Source organism: Hyperolius riggenbachi, chromosome 1 (assembly GCF_040937935.1).
Source record: "Hyperolius riggenbachi isolate aHypRig1 chromosome 1, aHypRig1.pri, whole genome shotgun sequence".
NCBI classification, from domain to species: Eukaryota; Metazoa; Chordata; class Amphibia; order Anura; family Hyperoliidae; genus Hyperolius; species Hyperolius riggenbachi.
In genome coordinates this window covers 88,889,133-88,910,214 of record NC_090646.1, presented here as the reverse complement: position 1 = coordinate 88,910,214, position 21,082 = coordinate 88,889,133, and the positions used below count along the sequence as shown (strand labels likewise).

General features: G+C 43.6%; 1 protein-coding gene across 2 annotated transcripts in view; it reads left to right on the top strand.

The window, feature by feature from the left end:
- The window catches only part of GRK4 (G protein-coupled receptor kinase 4), a 332,370-nt gene that overhangs the window by 290,205 nt on the left and 21,083 nt on the right, over positions 1 to 21,082 (top strand). For both annotated transcript variants that reach the window (XM_068276336.1, XM_068276328.1), the window contains exons 9-11: positions 400 to 590; positions 3,345 to 3,382; positions 16,846 to 16,935. In XM_068276336.1, the coding sequence (XP_068132437.1) occupies positions 400 to 590; positions 3,345 to 3,382; positions 16,846 to 16,935 (319 nt within the window). The remainder of the gene's footprint in view (positions 1 to 399; positions 591 to 3,344; positions 3,383 to 16,845; positions 16,936 to 21,082) is intronic.

The window sequence follows — 21,082 nt, the reverse complement described above, 5'->3', positions numbered from 1 at the left end:
TCAGCGGCGAGGGAAGGGACGTGGGCGGGACCGGAGCGATTCAGGAGGCGGGGGAGCGGCGAGACTGACAATAGTGAGATAAACACAGCCGGCCAGCGCGGCTGTGTTTTATGGGGTCTGACGGCGCGCAGGGGGGGCTTTGGAAGAAACTAACTAGCAACAGAGGCTGGGCTCTATAGACAGACCCAGACCCCCTGTGTTTTATGGGGTCTGACGGCGCGCAGGGGGGGGCTTTGGAAGAAACTAACTAGCAACAGAGGCTGGGCTCTATAGACAGACCCAGCCTCTGTATATGGATTGCGATGGAAGAACCCCGCCTCGGGTTCTCTTTAAGCATGGTATATGTATATTTTTCTGTTTTATTTTTTTTAACATCCCCTATTTATTTTGCCTCCTTAGGTTAGTTTAGCCTACACGTATGAAACAAAAGACGCCTTGTGCTTAGTGTTAACCATTATGAATGGCGGGGACCTGAAGTTCCACATATATAACATGGGAAATCCAGGCTTCGATGAGCAGAGAGCTGTGTTCTATGCTGCAGAGCTGTGCTGTGGGTTGGAGGATCTACAGAGGGAGAGAATAGTTTACAGGTAAGAGACAGTAATGCATTGTGCCTATTACACTAAAACCTTATCTAATATCAACCCAGCAAACTCTGTGTACTGACATGCAGGCTCAGCATAGTGGCATCCCCTGTACTAAGGGGGGCAATGGGCATTGTAAGACACCAGATTTTTACCTTGTTTAGTACTAAAAATATATATTTTCTTTCAAGTTTGGGTTTTTTTTTATTTGGGAAAATATGAAGTATCACAGATGCAAATGTAAGGTTTGTTTAGAGCTCCACCTGCTGGTGTGGTTGGGAAGTTTTGTAAGTACAAGTAATGACTTGTTTTACTGAAGCGGAGTGAAGGTAAGATACCCTTTCCTGGACCAACGCAGTAAGAATCTACGTCCAGCAGGTGGTGCTGCGGCCCTGACTAGACGTAGACTCTACTTCACATTGACAGTGTGTCCCCGCCGTTACCACCGATCTCGGCGCTCTGTCCCCACAGCAATTAGCTTGCCCTGCCGTCTCTATGAGCCGTTTTCATTGAATCCTGGCCCTGTCGTCACTGTAAGCCAGTCCCATTGGCTTACATTGATTGGCAGGGTCAGGAGCCAATGAAAGCAGCTCCTGACCAGCGCACAGCGCTCTGCCATCATAAAGACGGCAGAGAGAGGAGCCTGCGGCGGGGACAGAACGGCGGGAGCGGCGGATTATAGCGGCGTTTTACTGTACCAGCAGCCTCTGGTCCTTAAGGGGGCAGAGGTTGCTGGTACTATAATGGATAGAGTAGCTCATTAGAGAACAATTATGATTATTATGTTAGAGAACAATTATGGCTTAGTGATTGTTCACCAGCATTTCTAATGCTGCTTTCGGCAACAGTAAAGCATCATTGTCTTCCGCTCATAAAACATTACCAGGTGATGTCACAAGTACAACACCTCCGGGGAAAAAAAACAAAAAAAACCTTGAAATCATTATTTGTAATACCGTAATTAATTTGTTTCTAATTTTTAAGAAAAGAACTTATTATATTTGCTTGTATCACTATACACCATAAATCAAGTATCTGAATCAAAGCTGTACATTCCACTTAAATGTAAAATATGGTTTGTTTGTCAGAAATATTTAAATAGAAGCTGTAATACCCAAAGAAATATGGATGTATGAACAATATTTGGTTTACAGAGCAAGCATGAATGAATGAATGAATGCTTGTTAGGAAGGGGCTGTTAAATATTCCTTAGAGAGTTACTGTGTGGTAGGAGGTGGGTAGGCCATCATAAAGAGGTGGGTTTTGAGGGCTTGCTTGAATGTGTTGAAAGAGGGAGCAAGTCTGATGGGTGGTGGAAGGGCATTCCAGAGGGTGGGGGCAGCTCTTGAGAAATCCTGCAGGCGGGCATGGGAGTGTGAAATGCGCGGGGTGGTGAGGCGAAGGTCGTTGGAGGAACGGAGGGGGCGACCTGGTGTATACTTGTGAACAAGCTCCGAGATGTAGGTAGGGCATGTTTTGTGCACAGATTTATACGCCAGGCATAGAATCTTGAAACATATCCTGAGACGGATAGGGAGCCAGTGCAGGGATTCACAAAGGGGAGATGTGGATGCAGAGCGGTGCGAAGAATGGATGAGTCTTGCTGCCGCGTTCATCACTGATTGAAGGGGGGCAGTGCGTTTCAGGGGGAGGCCAGAAAGGAGGGAGTTACAGTAATCAAGGCGGGAGATGACGAGGGCATGGATGAGCAGTTTGGTCGTGTCCGGGGTTAAGAATGGGCGGATCTTGGAGACATTACGGAGGTGGAAATTGCAGGCTCTGGTGATGTTTTGGATGTGTGGGATGAAGGAGAGGTCAGAGTCCAAGGTGACACCCAGGCAGCGGGCCTGGGAGGTAGGGAGAATGGTTGTGTTGTCGATTGTGAGGTGGAAATCTGGGATGGGTGCACCAGCATGGGGTGGAAAGATCAGGAGCTCAGTTTTGTCTAGGTTAAGCTTTAGGAACCTAGCTGACATCTAGGAGGAAATTGCTGAGAGACACGAGGAGACCTTGTTTATGGTGGTGGATGAGAGATCGGGGGTATGGAGGTAAATCTGAGTGTCATCTGCATAAAGGTGATAATTGAAGCCCAGGGAGGAGATAAGCTTGCCAATTGAGGAAGTGTATATGGAGAAAAGAAGGGGGCCTAGAACAGAGCCCTGGGAGACCCCAACTGAGAGGGGGGCAGGGGTTGAGGAGGAGCCATTGAAGGAAGTGGTGAAGGAGCGATTGGATAGGTAGGAGGAGATCCAGGCCAAGGCAAGACCATGGATGCCCATGGACTGTAGTGATTGGAAGAGGAGGGAGTGGTCAACAGTGTCAAATGCTGCAGAGAGGTCAAGGAGGAGCAGGATGGAATAACTGCCTTTGGCCCTGGCAAGGGTAAGGTCGTTGACCACCTTGGCGAGGGCTGTTTCAGTTGAGTGTGCAGGTCGGAATCCAGACTGTAGGGGGTCAAGTAGGGTATTGGTGTTGATGTATTGGGTAATGCGCTGGTGGACTAGGCTTTCGAGGAGTTTAGAAGCATAGGGAAGGAGGGAGATTGGGCGGTAGTTTGAGGGTAGGGATGGGCCGAGTGAGGGTTTTTTTAGCAGGGGAAGCACAGTGGCCTGTTTGAATGCTTTGGGGGCTCGCAGCAGCTGTGTTGTGAGCCTGGTTACTCTTGTATTATAAGCCAGGCTACAGGTTATGCTCATTGTGCTTTCAGTGAAGCATTGTACTTTGTGTTTAGCAAACTGAATAATTTCTTTCTGATTTTAGAGACTTAAAGCCAGAAAATATTCTGCTTGATGACCGTGGTAAGTGCACCTTGTAAGAGACAATAATGCCATTATTGTGTGTAATCTCTTATTTACATCGTTTCGATCATCTTTACAAAGGGGGAATTGTAAAGGGCATTCGAGGTCACACAATTGGAACATTACTGTTCTTATGTGGTCAGTCAGACCCCCAGCCGTCTGCCATCATTTAAATAAGTTTTTATGGAGGGAGAGTTACAGACTGCCCAGCAAGCTCATGGTGAACCAGAACTCCTAGGGGTGTGTAAAGGACCAAAAAGCCCTCTTACTAAAATGCTATGCAAACCAAAAGTTTTTTTTCTTAAAACTGAAGGTATTTGCGATTATTGAGGTTAAAGTGAGCATATGATGTCTCCCACAATGCATCACTGCTCCATATGCAAATCATCCTTTGTTGTCCCTGTAAGATAACCACACCTCTAGAACCAGTGCATGATTAATTTAGCACTTAAAACTGCATGAGAAATGTATGTTTTTTTTCTGGGTGCATTCTCCGTTGCATTTGTAGAAAAAAAGCACCCCTGCAGCTGCCGAACAGTACTTTTTATTACAAAACTGGGAGCCTGTCTGCCGGAAAAAGCAGATAAGTGCAAGTTTTCTTTCTGTGAATCTAAAATCGCAAACAAGTTCACAAATAGGACAAGTGTGATGTCTTTGTGGCTTAGAGTTTAGTGTTGTTTCTTCAAATCTTGCTCTTTGCCCTACTGAATAAACACAAGTATGGTACCGGATTATTCAATTAACCCCTGGATAGACACTATGCAGTGGTATAATCTCTAAAAAGGGAATTACAGTGAATAAAAAAAAACCTCCATCTCTTTATTATCCCAAAGTAATCTCGGCTGTGTAAAAATCACACTTCTCATAGTGCAGAAAGCACTGTAATGCTGGATACACACTATGAGATTTACTGGCCGATTTACTTTCTGATCGATTTCTGAGCATTCTCTGATCGATTTCCTTTAACCACTTAACGACCGCCTAATGCCGATAGGCGTCGGCGGGTCGTTAGTGGTTTTGCATGGAAACATCATACGGCGCTACTGCGCAGCAGCGCTGTAAGGCAGATCGGCGATCCCCGGCCTCTGATTGGCCGGGGATGGCCGCATTCTGATTCACCGGCATCTATTCTAGGCGGCGAGGAAGGGGAGAGACGGAAGGGGACGGAGGCGGGAAATGGCTGCGGAGGGGGCTTTGAGGAGCCCCCCCCCCCCCGCCGAACGAACAGGCGGCGATCAGCCTCATTGCTGATCTGTGCTGTGGGCTGTAGAGCCCACGCTGCACATATCAGCCAAATTACCCCTGGTCCTTAAGTGGTTAAAGGAATACTATCGATTCACATATTTTTTTCAATTGTCACAGGAATTGTTTGGGAAGTGCTGCTAAGTACTGGTGTATACATTTTAGTATCAACTTCTTTGTTTACTGTTAGCAAAATACTTTCAAACTTTACTGAGGTCAGTGCCAAAACTGAGGGCTGACTAAGCCATGAGGAGAGGGGAAATTCCCCTCACACTTGATCAGTTAACTCTATGTGTAGCTCTGTATGTAACAGAGAGAGAGAGCTCCCATCAGCTGCAGATCCTGTGTCCTGTGTTTCTGACTGAAGTGTCTGAAGAGAGCAGAGGAAATGTAACTAATTGTCACAGCTTTTCATACTGTTTTTGCTTTCAGAGTTTGATATGTTTGATATTTGCTTTCTGTAGTCTGATATGCAACTCTGGCTGTGCATTGAAGCAGACACCCCTTCTGCAATTGATTTGTCCCAATATAGCTAAATCCTACCCTCAATAAATTACAGTTTTTACCTCTGATATTTAACATGAAAAGTAGGAAAATGTTTACACAGCTACTTAGACATTATTTGCACACTGTCATTTTAGAAAACTTGGGTATCGATAGTATTCCTTTAACTTTAATAGGAAATCGAACAGAAAATGCTCGGAAATCGATCGGAAAGCAAATCGAACATGTTGGAAATAATCGATCTGACAGTAAATCGACCAGAAAATCTCATAGTGTGTACCCAGTATAAGGAGCCATGTTACATGGTGATGATATATCCAGTACAGAAAGAGCTGTACAGTAAGCAAAGTATAACATTCTGCTGCTTACAATCAGTGTAGCTGCCACACACAATCTCAGAGCTGCTTCTCCTTCATTTACCATTGTAAGCTTTATGCGGTGATAGAGAGTCAGAGGAAAAGCGAGTCTACAGGTGGCCAACAGATAGATCCTTTTTCAGATCATTAACTGGTCAGAGAGTGATCTATCTCCTCGAATGCCTCCAAACACTGTACATAGATTTTCAATCCATTTCTGCATAAAATCGATTGAAAATCTGTGCACACTGCCTGCCAGGTCTCCTCATGTATGTCCCAACCCATCACCCCAGGCTGTGCAGAGTATGGGCTCATTCACACTGTGTGTTGCAGTCAGTTTTGATGCACTGCACATAGTGTGCGATAAACATGGTAACATGAAAGTCCATAGACTTCCATTTTACATTCACAGTACAGCATTGTGTTGCTGAGCAGTGCATTTCAACATGAGAGGAGTGATTAAATCGCACTATGCATGTGTGCAGCTCATAGTAATGCATGCTACATGCCTTTCAGCGCATGGATCATGCAGATAACCCCAGCTGAATCGGCTGGTATCCTGTTCCCTATGTCACTTCCCCTGGAACAATGCAGTAGAACATGTGGAAATGCATGGAAACACGTGAGGAAATGCACAAAAACACACTGCCAAATACATGCGTTTTTACTTCAATTTTAATGCATTTGAAACCCATTTTACTATTGTGAATGAGCCCTTAAAGAGACACTAAAGCGAAAAAAAAAAAGATGATATTATGATTTGTATGTGTAGTACAGCTAAGAAATAAAACATTAAGATCAGATACATCAGTCTAATTGTTTCCAGTACAGGAAGAGTTGAGAAACTCCAGTTGTTATCTCTATGCAAAAAAGCTATTAAGCTCTCGGACTAACTTAGTCCTGAAGAGGGCTGTTATCTGACTTTTATTATCTCAACTGTAATTGAACTGTTTACTTTTCCTCTGCTAGAGGAGAGTTCATTACTTCACAGACTGCTCTGAAAGACTCATTTTGAATGCTGAGTGTTGTGTAATCTGCACATATTATTGAACGATGCAATGTTAGAAAAAACACTATATACCTGAAAATAAAAGTATGAGAATATTTTCTTTGCTGCTATTCTTCTAGTAATTATTCATAGTACACAACCAATTCACTATATCATATTTTTTTTTTTGCTTCAGTGTCTATTTAAAAGAGTCACTGTCAGTCATAGTAAATGTGAATACAGTAAAATAATAAATAGTATAGAAATGAACAGGATTAAAGGGAATCTGAAGTAAAAATAAACTTATTATACTGTATGATTTGTATGTTTAGTACAGCTAAGAAATAAAACATTAGCAGCAGAGATATGAGTCTGTTTCCAGTACAGGAAGAGTTGAAACTCCATTTGTTATCTATGCGAAAGAGCTTATCTGAGCTCCACGACTTTCAAAGCAAAGTCGCAGAGAGCTCTGTCTTCTGAAGCTTATTATCTCAAGCAGGGCCGTGCCGAGACAGAGGCCAGCGAGGCTGGAGCCTCAGGGCGCAGGTCATTAGCACTCTGAGGGGCGGAAGTTTGCCGTCTGTGACTTTCTGTGTTTACCTCTGACTCTGCTGGCCGCCCCCCGCTGAATCGTGCTGCCTGGTATGCCGCCCGGCAGCGCCCGCCGGCGCCGCTATTAGTAAAATGCTGGCTGTTATCTTTCTAAAGCGGGAGCGGAGTGTATACATACTCCGCTCTCCGCTACCTTGTTGCCATGGTCACCGACCGTCCCGGTGACTCCAAAGTGCGCCGCCGCCCGCCCCTCTCTCTCAAACACAGAGCGGCCAACCAGCGTGCGCCTCTGTGTGACGTCAACTCGGCAGCCTGTGGGTCCCGCCCCCTCTAACGTCGCGCTGTCTCCTCGCCTGTGATCAGCAGCTAGGGAGGAGTCAGGCAGGAGACAGTGTGGCTGTGTTGACGGGGGAACTGCCCTGTGTGGCCCACGGCTAGCTGGCTGTCCGTCCCTGTGTGTCCCAACTCCCAACCAACTCCAAGTAAAAAGTAAGTTTGTGACAGTCAGTGACAGGCACTAGGCACTGGGCAGCATTATTATGGTCTTGGTCTGACTTCACTTGTATTAGTTGGATTGATAATATAAAAGCCCCCAATCCTCCGAGTCCCATCCCTCATAGTTATATTTTAGATATTAATAATGTGACAACTTAAGCACCACCCGCCTTCATTCTCTGCAAGTCTGTCCAGGGATTACTGCTAAAAATGTCTTCATTGTATTGGAATATATTAACATAACTGACCCCCACTTCACACTATGCATTGATTGGCTAACATGTAAAAGTAGTATCTGTAGTGAAGAAAAAAGGAGGCATCATCTGGCCTATGAAGACATATTACTTTATAGAAAGCCGTTTACATACATCCTGAAAGAGCACATGCTTCAAGACCAGAACATAAGCAGTGCTCATGCTGCTTTGAGGCAGGGAAAGCATCAAAAATAATATGGGATTTGTGAAATATCACATGACTCTTTCCTATAGAGATAAGCAAGTTCATTCAGAGGTATGCAAATTTGCAACCCCATTCTGCTGCTCTACATGCTGGGAGTCCTCTGTCTAGAAAACCAGGAAGGACAGAGTCTGTGGACAACTCAGAGTGAAGAGCAGCAGAATCTATCATTTTAGTGGCTGGACAAGCACAGGCTGACTCTGAGCTCCTGGCTGTCTGTCCTGCATTATTGATAATATATTACATATATTATAATGTGACAGTACTGGCTGTGGCTGCACATCTATATCAGCTGCTGCTGATAATACAGTATCCATTTATGGTGCATTAATTTATATGATGGATAATATTAGTGTGTCTATGCACTGTCAATGACAGTGCACACACAGACACACTAATATTATCCATCATAGAATGCACCATAAATGGATACTGTATTATCAGCAGCTGATATAGATGTGCAGCCACAGCCAGTACTTGTCACATAATATATGTAATATATTATCAATAATGCAGGACAGAGGTCTGTCATCAATCGTGTCACTCAGGTGACTGCTATCCATGGGATTGAACAATGCACCTTATTTTGGTGTTAAAGGAATCATTAGGTAAAAAATTAGCTTTACTCACCTGGGGCTTTCTCCGCTCTCCGCCGCTGTCCCGGGTTTGCCGCACGGTGCAGAGGACGACCTCGAGGTTGTTCTTACTGCGCCTGCGTGAAGTGCTGCTGTCAATCATGGCCACAGTGTCCGCTGCGCAGGCGCAGTAGTTCTGCGCAGTGCACAGCGGACATTGTGGCCATGATTGACAGCGGCTCTTCACGCAGGCACAGTAAGGACAACCTCAAGGTCGTCCTCTGCACCGTGCGGGGAACCCGGGACAGCGGCGGAGAGCGGAGCGGTCAGTGTGATACAGTCGGCTGCAAGGGGCTGGAGAAAGGCCCAGGTGAGTAAAGCTGATTTTTTTTTTATTTTTTGCCTGATGATTCCTTTAAGTTCCCAGTTTAAGTTTATTGCTAGATTCCCAATTCTTATGTGTTTATTTGGCACCTGAAATCTGAGGGGTGCACACATTGGTTGAAGGATAGATCTGATGAACATAAAAAAATGAGATTCACTTACCTGGGTGGGGACTTCCTCCGCCCCTGGCTGGGAGCCTGTGTGTCCCTCAGCTCCGCTCCGCTTCCAGCCCGTCTCCTGTGGTCCCCTCCGTAGCAGCACACAGCTAATCTGCTTGCTATCAAGCTCCGGTCACCGGGAGCGTTCTGTGCTGACGCAGTACTTTTCCGCCTGTGCAGAATGCTCCCGGCAATGGGAGCTTGATAGCAAGCAGATCAGATGGGCGCCTGCGCAATGGATGCCGACCTGCCAGTTCGGCATTTGCTACAGAGGGGGCCACAATAGATGGGCTGGGAGCAGAGCTGTGCCCAGGGACACACAGGCTTTAAGGGGCTGGAGGAAGACTCAGGTAAGTAAATCTGTTTCTTTTTTAATTTGTCAGATGTATCCTTTGAAGAGACTCGGAGATGACACATCTTTTAACATGCTTTTGTTAAACAATGTTTCCCGACGTTGAGTAACATTGTGCGCACTATTGCTGGGTGAGTACGACCCTTTAGGGGTATCTGCTGTACTCCAGTGGGGCAGGTGGGCAGAGAGCACATCATAAATGATATATACAGTTTATGTATACAGTAGTGACTCTGCTTAGCCCATAAAAATGAAATAAACCAATCAAAAATAGTTACTTGTGCTGCTTCCATAAAGCAGTACCCATATTTTTAAAGTCAGATAAACATATCTGATTGTGACTGTATATATGATGTGTACACAGGAATCTCTTATATATACTAAATAACATCTATGCTGTAAGAATAAAGCCTGATGTGTAGCTGTGTCACTAATAGAGATGGTCAACGAGATGGAAATAATTCTGCGTTGATGCTGGTTTATGCAAATTTCTGCACTCCTTTTGCACATGAAATTAAATAATTTGATATGTTAAAATTTGGTTTGGTGACTATGAATTAAATGGTACCTGAGACGGATGAAAAGAAAAGTTTTATACATACCTGGGGCTTCCTCCAGCCCCCTTCAGGCTAATTAGTCCCTCGCTGTCCTCCACCACCCGGATCTTCTGCTATGAGTCCTGGTAATTCAGCCATTGAGCGCAGTCCGGCCGCATGCCGCTTCCACAGCCAGGATCATTCTGCATCTGTGCAATAGTGCTGCGCAGGTGTAGAACGTTCCTGGTGGTGGAGTGTGTGCATGCGCACTGGGCCCAACTGGCTCAAGTACCTGGACCCATAGCAGAAGATCCAGGTGGCGGAGGAGGACAGTGAGGGACTGATTAATCTAAAGGTGGCTGGAGGAAGCCCCAGGTATATATAAAACTTTCATCTGTCTCAGGTTTACTATACTCTACATATGCACTCCCCACAGAGCTGCAGGGAATCCACTGAGAATATTGTGCACATTGAACACCGAGGTGTTGTCTATCACCCATAAACCTGGTTCAGATTATGCATGAAGAATGTGTAATAGAGGAAGAATCCCCTCATTCTCCTGCAGAGTACCTGCACATCATTCTTATATGTAGCCACAGTTACATTGCCTAGGGCCTGATAGATGTTCTTTGTTTCTGTCTGTACCTCCTACAAGTACTCTTATCAAGAACTAGTTTTAGGCCTCATTCTATGCAGCTCAGATGGCCGTGCGATCTGAACTCAACGCGTACGATCGCACGCCATCTGCGCTGCGACCCTCTGCACTGCTGATCCCATCCATTGACAGTGATGGGATCAGCTCTGCGCTTCCAGGCAAAATGCAGGCAGCAGTACGCAAGCGCATCATAGCACATTGTACTGCTGAGCAGCGCATTTGATGTGAACGGCAGAAGGGCTGTCTATACCCTTCTGCTGTTCTTGCATGTTACCAAGTCATACGCGCTTCCAAATGCGCACAAAGCACGTTTGATGTGAACGAGGCCTAAGTCTATGACTAAAAGTATTAGAGGCAGAAGATCAGCTGGATAGCCAGGTAACTGGTATTGTTTAAAAATCTGCTGCTTTAAAGGTCCCAAGGAGCGCAGTGTCCTCCATCATCTGTAAGTGGAAGATGTTCAAAAACACCAGGACTTTTCCTAGTACTAGCTGGCCATCTAAACTGAGAGATTGAGGGGAGAAAGTCCTTAGTCAGGGAGGTAACCAAAAACCCTTTGGCCACTCTGTCAGAGCTCCAAAGTTCCTCTGTGGAGAGAGGAGAAGCTTCCAGAAGGACAACCATCTCTGCAGCTCCTTGTTCATTGTGAGTGCTCTCGGAGCCACAATTCTGCAATCCACCAATCAGGCCTGTATGGTAGAGAAGCCACTACTTAGTGAAAGGCACATGGCAGCCCGTCAGTGAAGCATGGTAGTGGCAGCGTCATGCTGTGGGGATGTTTTTCAAGGGCAGGAACTGGGGGAAAGCCTGGATAAAGGGAAAGATGACTGCAGCAAGGTACAGAGACATCTTGGATGAAAAATATCTGTCAATTATGATTAAAAATAGATAATTAGGAAGTGGAATACAAAGATATATAATATGAGACTACAAAGGTACTGTCACTACTGGGAACCTATGTTTTTTTTGTTATCGGTTTATTACAGAATGACTTCAAAAAAACCTTCTGGAGCAGAGTTCAGGAAAAAAAGAAAGTTGAGGGAAGATGAAGCAAGTAAAAGTTCTCAAAAATTGCAAAAATGGTTACAGCCAAGCAAAGCAACAGACAAAGATGCAGAAGCAGCAGCAACTTCAAGTTCCGGAGAGCCAACCTCAACTGCTACAGAGATCGGTTGCAGTCCTACAGATCCATATTTTGGTTCTTCCGCTGTGACAGAAGAAAGTCCGGAGTCCAATGTGTCAGAAAGTGAACAGATTGAAGGTGAAGAATGCTTGCAAGAAGCTGAAGACATATCAGCAATACCAAATGAACCTATGGCAGAAGAAATGACAGCTGAAGCTGAAGACTCATCAGCAATGCCAAGTGAACCTATGTCAGAAGAAATGTCAGCTGAAGACACATCAGTAATACTAAGTGAACTTATGCAAGAAGAAATACCAGCTGAAGACACCAGCTGGATGACATTTAATTTGAATGATCCACCCTCATGGCCTGAAATCACAGACAAAATGCGACGTTATTTGATAGAACAGGGCCCAAATCAAGGAATTGATGCAGATTTTGGAAGATCTCAATTCCAAGAAGGGCGTACATTCTATCCCAGTTGGTTTACAAAACAGCTACCTGGTGGTAGAAAAATTGACCGTGCATGGTTAATATACTCCAAAACATCAAATGCAGTGTTTTGTTTTCCATGCATTTTATTTGGAAAGCACAATTTTTCATTGACAAATCCAAAAAAAGGTTTTTCTGATTGGAAAAACCTAAACCCACGTATCCCCACACATGAAAATTCAGGAGAGCATCGTACCAATTATTATAAATGGAAAGTGATGGAAAAGAACATGAAAACTGGCCAGCTTTTTGACAGCACTATAGAGAAAATGGTTTTGACTGAAAAACAAAAGTGGAGAGATGTCTTGAAGTGCATTTTGGATGGAATTTTGTTTTGTGCAAAAAACAACCTTGCACTCAGAGGTTCTGAAGATATTATTGGAAGTCCACAGGCTGGCATATTCCTTGATCTAATGGAGGTAATAAGTCATCACAACGTGTCGCTGAAAGAGAAGATTGAGAGTCATCAGAAGCACTCTGTCAGTTACCTTTCAAACAAAATTCAAAACGAGTTCATCAGTATTTTGGGGGATACAGTCCGCTCTCAAATCATTCATAGAATAAAAGAAGCTAAATTTTTTTCAATTCTTTTTGATTGCACTCCCGATATTTCCCATCAGGAACAAATGAGTGAAATAATACGATATGTTACAGTTGTGAATGGAAAGGTTACAATTGAGGAGAGTTTTATCGATTTTATCCACACAAAGGAAAAAACTGGAAGTGGATTAGCTTCTGAGATCATGAACAAGCTACAGACTGATGGACTCGACCTTAAAGATGCACGAGGGCAAGGCTATGACAATGCAGCCAACATGGCAGGAAAATACAATGGCGTACAAGCGAGACTTCTACAGGAAAATGAATATGCTAAATTTGTTCCGTGTGCAGCACATAGTCTAAATCTGGCAGGGGTACATGCCGCATCTGTTAATCCTGACATTAAAACATTTTTTGGGACTGTTCAAAGAATTTTTACTTTTTTCTCCAGTTCCACAACTCGATGGGAAGTACTTACAAAGCATGTTAAAACTACTGTAAAAGGGCATACAGATACTCGATGGTCATCCAGAGCAAGTGCAGTAAAGGCCTTATATACACAGATCAGTGAAGTATGTGATTCACTCACAGACATTGTGGAAAATTCAGCAAATCCAGATTCGGTTTCAATGGCAGAAAGTCTGATTATGCAAGTTGACTATGGTTTTCTGTGCAAGCTTTTCGTTTGGACCAGAATCTTGGGCCATGTTGACAGAGTAAATCAAGCCATACAGGCTAAAGGAGTTTCAGTGTTGCAGGCTTCACAGATGATTGATGGTTTAAGACAAACCTTTCAAGAAATGAGGAACATTGACTTTCAGGAAGTATACCAGTATGCTTCAGAGGCATGTAGAAAGCTTGACATCCCAGCAATGTTTCCTCAAAAAAGGCAAAGAAAGAAGAAAACCAGAGCATCTTACGAATCCCCTGACGAAGGAGCCAATCTGACTCCTGAGGACAACTTCCGAATTACTGTTACACAGGTTTTTGACGTTCTCATCTCTGACTTAACTTGGAAATCAAAAGCACTAATGGAAACATCCCAAGACTTTGAGTTTCTTTCTTGTCCTGCACTTCTTACACTGGATATGGAGGAGTTACAGAAAGCTGCTTCAGATTTGGCTTTGAAGTATGACAAAGACTTGGATGCTACAGAGCTGTCTTCAGAAATTGAAAGCTTTAGGTTTCAGGTGCAAGGCATATTGCCACAAGCTATGTCAGCAACTGTCCTTGATATCTGTCAAATGATCTATGATTATTCACTGTCAGCTTGCTATCCAAATATTGAAACGGCATTGCATATATTTTTGACTCTCCCTGTCACTGTAGCATCATGTGAAAGAAGCTTCAGCAAGTTGAAACTTATTAAAAACTATTTACGTTCTAGTATGGGACAAGAGAGACTTTCAAATCTTGCCATTCTCTCCATTGAGTATGCCACGGCAAAGCAAATTGACTTTGAAAACGTGATTGATCAGTTTGCTTCAATGAAGGCAAGGAAAATTACACTATAATTTACAGCCTTATCGGTTTTGCACTTGAAATGTGAAACGTGCCAGTTTTTATTCTGTTTTGTTTACAGGATTATCTTTGTTTACATTATGTGGTTACTGTCTTATATGACTTGTTTTTGCACTTTACTTCTATCTTAATATGGTTCTAAAGAGGTTGTGTATTTGTTTACAACTATATCTTATTTAACCTGTTCGAGACCCTGCTGATTGAAATCGCACTGCTCTGCTGTCTCTGCACCTGGCTTCTCTGCTGTCATTATGACAGCAGAGCTCTGTACTCTGGGCAGGAGCCAACTGACGCTGTGATCCCTCCGGAGGACTGAGCTCTGTCATCAGACAGTAGAGCGAGTCAGGTAGAGTGACGGTAAAGCGACAGGACTGTGTGTGTAAGCTTGGTGGTCTTGAAGTACTGTAGTTAAGATTATCTTCACGTTATCGGTGATGCAAACGCTAACAGTTGTGTTTAAGCAATTTTTCTGTATTTAAGAACACATTCTTTTTTCTGTTCATTTATTTAACTGTATTTGCACTTATCACCTAATTTATACAAAAAAGGTTTGTATCACTTGTTTGCTGTTAATTTATATAACTCTGTTCTCCTGAGTAAAAATACTGCTTTATTTTTGGATAGTTTACTGTTATATTAAAGAACAACTGTAATGAGAGGAATATGGAGGCTGCCATGTTTATTTCCTTTTAAGCAATACCAGTTGCCTGGCTGTCCTGCTGATTCTTTGTCTCTTAAGCCTCATCTACACGGTACAATTTTCCATCACTTAGACGGATCTATTATATAGTTTCCAATCTGACTGCAAGAGATTTTGCAATACATTTTGGTTACTCATCAATGCAAAATCTATTACAAAATTGATCAGAAACAATTTGGACGTCTACACATGATGCAATTTCATATCAGATCTATCTAAAAGTTCCATCCAGGTGTTTCTGACATTATTGTCAGATCTGACATGCTTGTTTTCAGACACTACAGCAGCCAAATAGACCAGCAGGACAGCCAAGCAACTGGTATTGTTTATAAGGAAATACATATGGCAGCCTCCATATCCCTCTCGTTACAGTTGTCCTTTAAACTGTGCATATTTATGTGCAACTACAACAGTTGGATTGACTTGAGCTGCGTCTTATCAGTTGTTGGTCGCCTCTTATCAGTGATATTTTACTTGAAAAAAGTTGTCCAACTTCTTCAAGTTGTTTGATAATTGTGCATTTAAAAGACTTTTGCTGAGTGTGTGTATGAGGCTTTAAGGATTCAGGAAAGACAAAATGTTTACAGTTGTGTTTAAGCAATTTTTTCTGCATTTAAACATACATGTTCTTTTGCTGTTAATTTATTTAACTGTATTTGCACTTATTGCCTAATTTATACAAAAAAATGTTGGTATCACTTGTTTGCTGTTAATTTATATAAATCTGTTCTCCTGTGGAAAAATACTGCCTTATTTTTGGATATCTTGGGGGGGGGGGGGGGGGGGGGGGGGGCACTTGGGGGGGGGGGGGGGCGCACTTGGGGAGCTCAGCCTCTGTTGCTGGTGGACCTTGTCCCGGCCCTGATCTCAAGTGTCTGTCACTGTATTTTGTTTTTTCTGCAGAGTAAAGTTCAAAAGTTCATTAGCCTGCTCTGTGAAATCATTTAGAATGCTGAGTAGTGTGTAAATTGCAAATATTAGAGAATGATGCAATGTTAAAAAAAAACGATATAACTGAAAATAAAAAATATGAGATTATTTTCTTTGCTACGAATGTTCTATTAATTATTCGTACTACACATACAAATTCACCATATCGTAATTTATTTTTTTTCGCTTCAGTGTCACTTTAAAGAGGCTCTGTAACATGAAAAGATCCTCTGGGGGGTACTCACCTCGGGTGGGGGAAGCCTCCGGATCCTAATGAGGCTTCCCACGCCGTCCTCCATCCGTCAGGGGTCTCGCTGCAGCCCTCCGTGGAGTCCGTGCAGCGGTGACGTCAATATTTACCTTCCTGGCTCCTGCGCAGGCGCTCTGACGGCTGTCGGCTCCGAACTACACGGAAATACCCGATCGCCGTCGGATCTGCTCTACTGCGCAGGTGCGCCTGCGCAGTAGAGCGGACCCGAATGAGATCAGGTATTTCCGTGTAGTTCGGAACGGAAAGCAGCCACAGCGCCCCCACTAGAGCCTGCAAAGGTAAATATTGAATTGACAGTCGGCACAGTCGCCGGCTGTTCGGAGGGCTGCGGCGAGACCCCCGTGGGACAGAGGACGGCGTGGGAAGCCTCATTAGGATCCGGAGGCTTTCCCCATCCGAGGTGAGTACCCCCCAGGGGATCTTTTTAATGTTACAGAGTCTCTTTAAGGGTTTAATTTACTAACAAAAATAGCATGAGTAACCTCCTGATACTCACGCTTTTTTTGTTAGTGACTCAACCCCATAGTATTTTACGTTATTGCATAGGGATTATTTTTTTTATTTTACACGCAGTACATGCTGTCAAATAATAATGTGACCGTACAATCTCCGCCATCTTCTTTCATCACACAGGACACATCAGGATCTCAGATCTCGGGCTAGCTGTACAGATCCCTGAAGGCGAGTCCATCCGTGGCAGAGTTGGCACAGTAGGTTACATGGGTATGTAGGTTACTTGTATCTCTGATACTGGCAGTTACAGCTCAGTGTTTTATGAACAAGAATGTTATACATGTGTGATTGCAATATTTTGATTTATTCAGAGTGTTTTAGATGGTTATGCAGGCTACTCGGCTCCACTATACTCGGCACTGTGGGGTGAGGGATACCACTAGGGGCCTGTGGGGGACAGGCTGGTGTAAGGTGCTCTCCCACACACTCTTCACTTTAATACATTACAGGCAAAACCAGTGGGTACAGGACTGGTGGGAGAGTAGTGCTGGTGTTTGAATTTGGGTTCCTACATTCGGAAACTGAATTATGCCAAACACTGATCACCCAAGCTAGTGGACAGGATCATGGGGAGGTCACTTGTGCTGCACTTCATGGGACTCCGCTGCTTCCTCCTTCCAGCTTGGGAGGAAGAAGCATTGGAAGGAGGAAGCATGGAAGCATTAGAGCCACATGGAAAACTCGGAAACTGAATTATGCCAAACACTGATCACCCAAGCTAGTGGACAGGATCATGGGGAGGTCACTTGTGCTGCACTTCATGGGACTCCGCTGCTTCCTCCTTCCAGCTTGGGAGGAAGAAGCATTGGAAGGAGGAAGCATGGAAGCATTAGAGCCACATGGAAAACTCCATGGACTACCGTAGTGGCTACTTGCCTATTATCCCGTCAACAGAGTTTGGCAGCCTACTGTTGGATTTCTATTTACTCTTCTGACTACAGCAAAGCAGCATTGGAAAGCCTAGAGTCTTGACTTTCATTTGCATTGGGTCCCGGGGTCAGTGTGATGCACTGGTCTTGAGTTAGGGAGCATTAAAGCAGAGGTGTCCCCTGCACCTGGCTCCAGAGAGAGTTTTGAGAGGAGTACTGAATGAACCTGGCTTGATTATCCAGGACTAACCCAACTGGATGATCAGCAGTGCAACCGGGAGGTCTTCCTCCTCAGTATGATTTAGTGTCTTCAGGAGTGTGGAGTGCACAGTAGTGCTCATTACAGTGGAAGGAGCAGCCCAGCTATGCACCCTCATCTCCTCTCTCTGCATATCTTGCTGGGCAGGGCTGGAAACTCCATTCCACTAAATTTGCTCTCTGCTGCCAAGTGCAGGGAAACTCTTCCTTAAAAACACCTTAACTTGGGAACGAGGCATCCCACCTACTCGGGACCTAGTGAAACGGAAAGCCAGGACTCACAGCTTCCAAAACTGGTTAGATCTTGTTATGAGAGTAAACAGAATTTTAACAGGGCATTGCCAAGCTTTATAGCCGGGATAATACGTTAATATCCGTTAATGTTACCCTTGTGCATACACCCTAAATCTAAACTTCACACTTATGTTACTTACTTATTGACGACTGACCAATATGTCTTATAAAAAGGGTTGGTTTAATTCCTTTGTTTGTATAGCGCTTTTCTCCTGTTGTACTCAAAGCGCTTGCGAGGCAGCCACTAGAGCTCAGTAGGCAGTAACAGGTGTTAAGGAGTCTTGCCCAAGGAACTCCTTACTGAACAGGTGCAGCTTACTGAGCAGGAAGAGCCGAGATATGAACCCACGTCTCCTGTGTCAGAGGCAGAGCCCTTAACCATTACACTATCCAGCCACATTTATTACAAATAAATAAGTATACAAGTTATGGCATATGAAATATTAAAGAGGAACTTCAGCCTAAACAACATACGGTCATTAAGTTACATTAGTTATGTTAATTAAAATAGATAGGTAATATAAATGGTGGCAGCCATCTTTTTGGTTGAAAGGAGGTAACAGGGAGCATGAGACACAGTTCCAACTGTCCTGTGTGCTGATCACCCCTCCCAGTTGCTAGGCAATGTGAACAACAACATAGGGAATCCCATCATGCTTTGCACAACATCAGGGGAAAAAAGCCCGGGCAGTTTTCTTTGAAGGGTGGAGCTTAGCTAAAAATGCAGCTAAATCATGCAGCTATGACGCTTTGGTAAGAAAAATAAAGTTCTGATGCTGTGAAACTGTCAAAGAAACACCAATCCTTTTCAGTTCTGCTGAGTAGATTTTTAGTCTGGAGGTTCACTTTAATTAGGTGAGATCAGTTAAAGGGGGATTATGGCGAAAAATTGTAAAATTTAAAATATGTGCAAATAATAAGTAAGTTTCCAACTGCCAAAACGGCAAGCAGCAGCTACATCACTTGCCAGCAGTAAAAATGTCACCATGTAATAAATGTCAATATAAATCGGGGATTTAAAATATTTTACAATGGGCAAACACTGACTAAATCATTTATACATAATTATTGTAAAAATGAAGAACTTTTGTTATTACATTATTTTCACTGGAGTTCCTCTTTAAGGTAGGTGTAGACAGCTCAGACAGAAGCAGAGCCCAATCCACTTATTAAGGAAAGCTAGCGACTGCACATTTCCAATCGCATGGTGCAGGGTAATAATTGGGGAAAACGAGTGATATCTGGGAGATCGGTCACTGACCTGGTAAGCCAGGTGTACAGTTGCTGTACATCCATCTTAGAACAGAAAGTTTCTGTTTAAAAATCATATGACTGAGTTTCACTAAAGGGATTAAAAATAAATTAAGTGAAGCCGGGATTCATGCTGTGGATTTTTATTTTATTCCATTCAATAAAATATTAATGCAGAAAGTCTTATTCCTGCCAGTTGCTTCCACTGATTAATAAGTAAATATTCAATTAGCTGGTAGTAGATGAGGCCTGTGCAGCCCGGGCTGGATACTCAGCTGAACATTGAAATACTGGATTTAGTTTCTAAGCATTTTATCATCTTTTGGATTAAGCTTTTCGGATTGCACTAGGACTTCCAAGCACATATTACAGGAAGACTGTTCAAGTGTGTGGAGTGTAATTCAATTATTTCGGCTGCTTAGAACTTTACGTTTTTTGCACACAGTAGGGGAGAGATTAGTCAGTGTCACGGTACACAAGGCATTGCAGAGAAGGCTCATTGTGCTATGTATTAAAAGGAAACGAGTGAAAACAACTTGATATTTATTTATACATTATTTAGTCAGTGTTTACTCATTGTAAAATCTTTCCTCTCTATGATTTACATCTTAGCTACTAGCAGGTGATCTCAGTGGAATGTTTTGTTTTTTTCTGAGAACGCCAAAGCTAGTAGAAAATACACTTTTTCTCCCAGAATGCTCTGGGTTGAAAGTTCAACATAGTTAATCAGCCTACACTAAGCATCACCGGGAGGGCGGGGCTACATTAAAGTGAATGGGAACCACATTTAAAAAAAATGAAGCAAATACTTATGGAGAGGGGAAGGCTCTGGGTTGTATAGAGCCTTCTGTCTCCTCTCTCAATGCCCTCTATCCTGTGCTGGCTCCCCCCCCCCCCCCCCCCCCCCGTTTCAATCCCCCAGCAAAAGGGTATTTGGAAGTCTTCGGGAGCCGTGTCCTCCCGATGACGTGTGGCTCCATACTGCACAGGCGTGAGCGTGCAAGAGAGCGTGCTTGCGCAGGTGCAGTACAGGGCCGCCCTTCTTCAGGAGCACTCGGGCTCCCTGAAGATTTCTTTTTTTTTTTTAAATTTCTTTTTTATTGAATTTTTGTAAACATAGAACATTGAAATACACACCTGACCCTCACTCGCAGGTGGGTGACAGGTACATTACCAAAGAACAATGCACATAAACGAACACTGCAACCGTCATACCCCACGGAAACCCTCCCACACATCCCCTCCCGCCATCCGCATACCTGCATTACAATTCAGGGTTATTATACATTTCTTACATATAGTGTTTCACATATCATGTTCATTATAGCATACCCTTTTCCAATATGTATCATAGCTTCAGATCATATTCAAGTGATTTTATTTATATGCTGGTGCTTTTTTCACTGGTCCATGGCTTCCATATTTTATCAAATTTCTGGGGGCACCCCCTAGCCACATATGCTGCTTTATAAAGATGTAGGGAGTCGTTTACCAGTTTTTTCCAGTACTGTATAGAGGGAGGCTCTGAGCTCTTCCAATTGAGTATTATCGCTTTTCTATAGTAGTATAAGAGCAGCCCAATAAGGGTTCTTTGAGCACGGGAAGGGGCAAGTTTAGTGGTATCTCCGAGTAAACAGTACATCGGCTCCATTGGCGTGCGGATTTTGGTGACTTTAGTTATATAT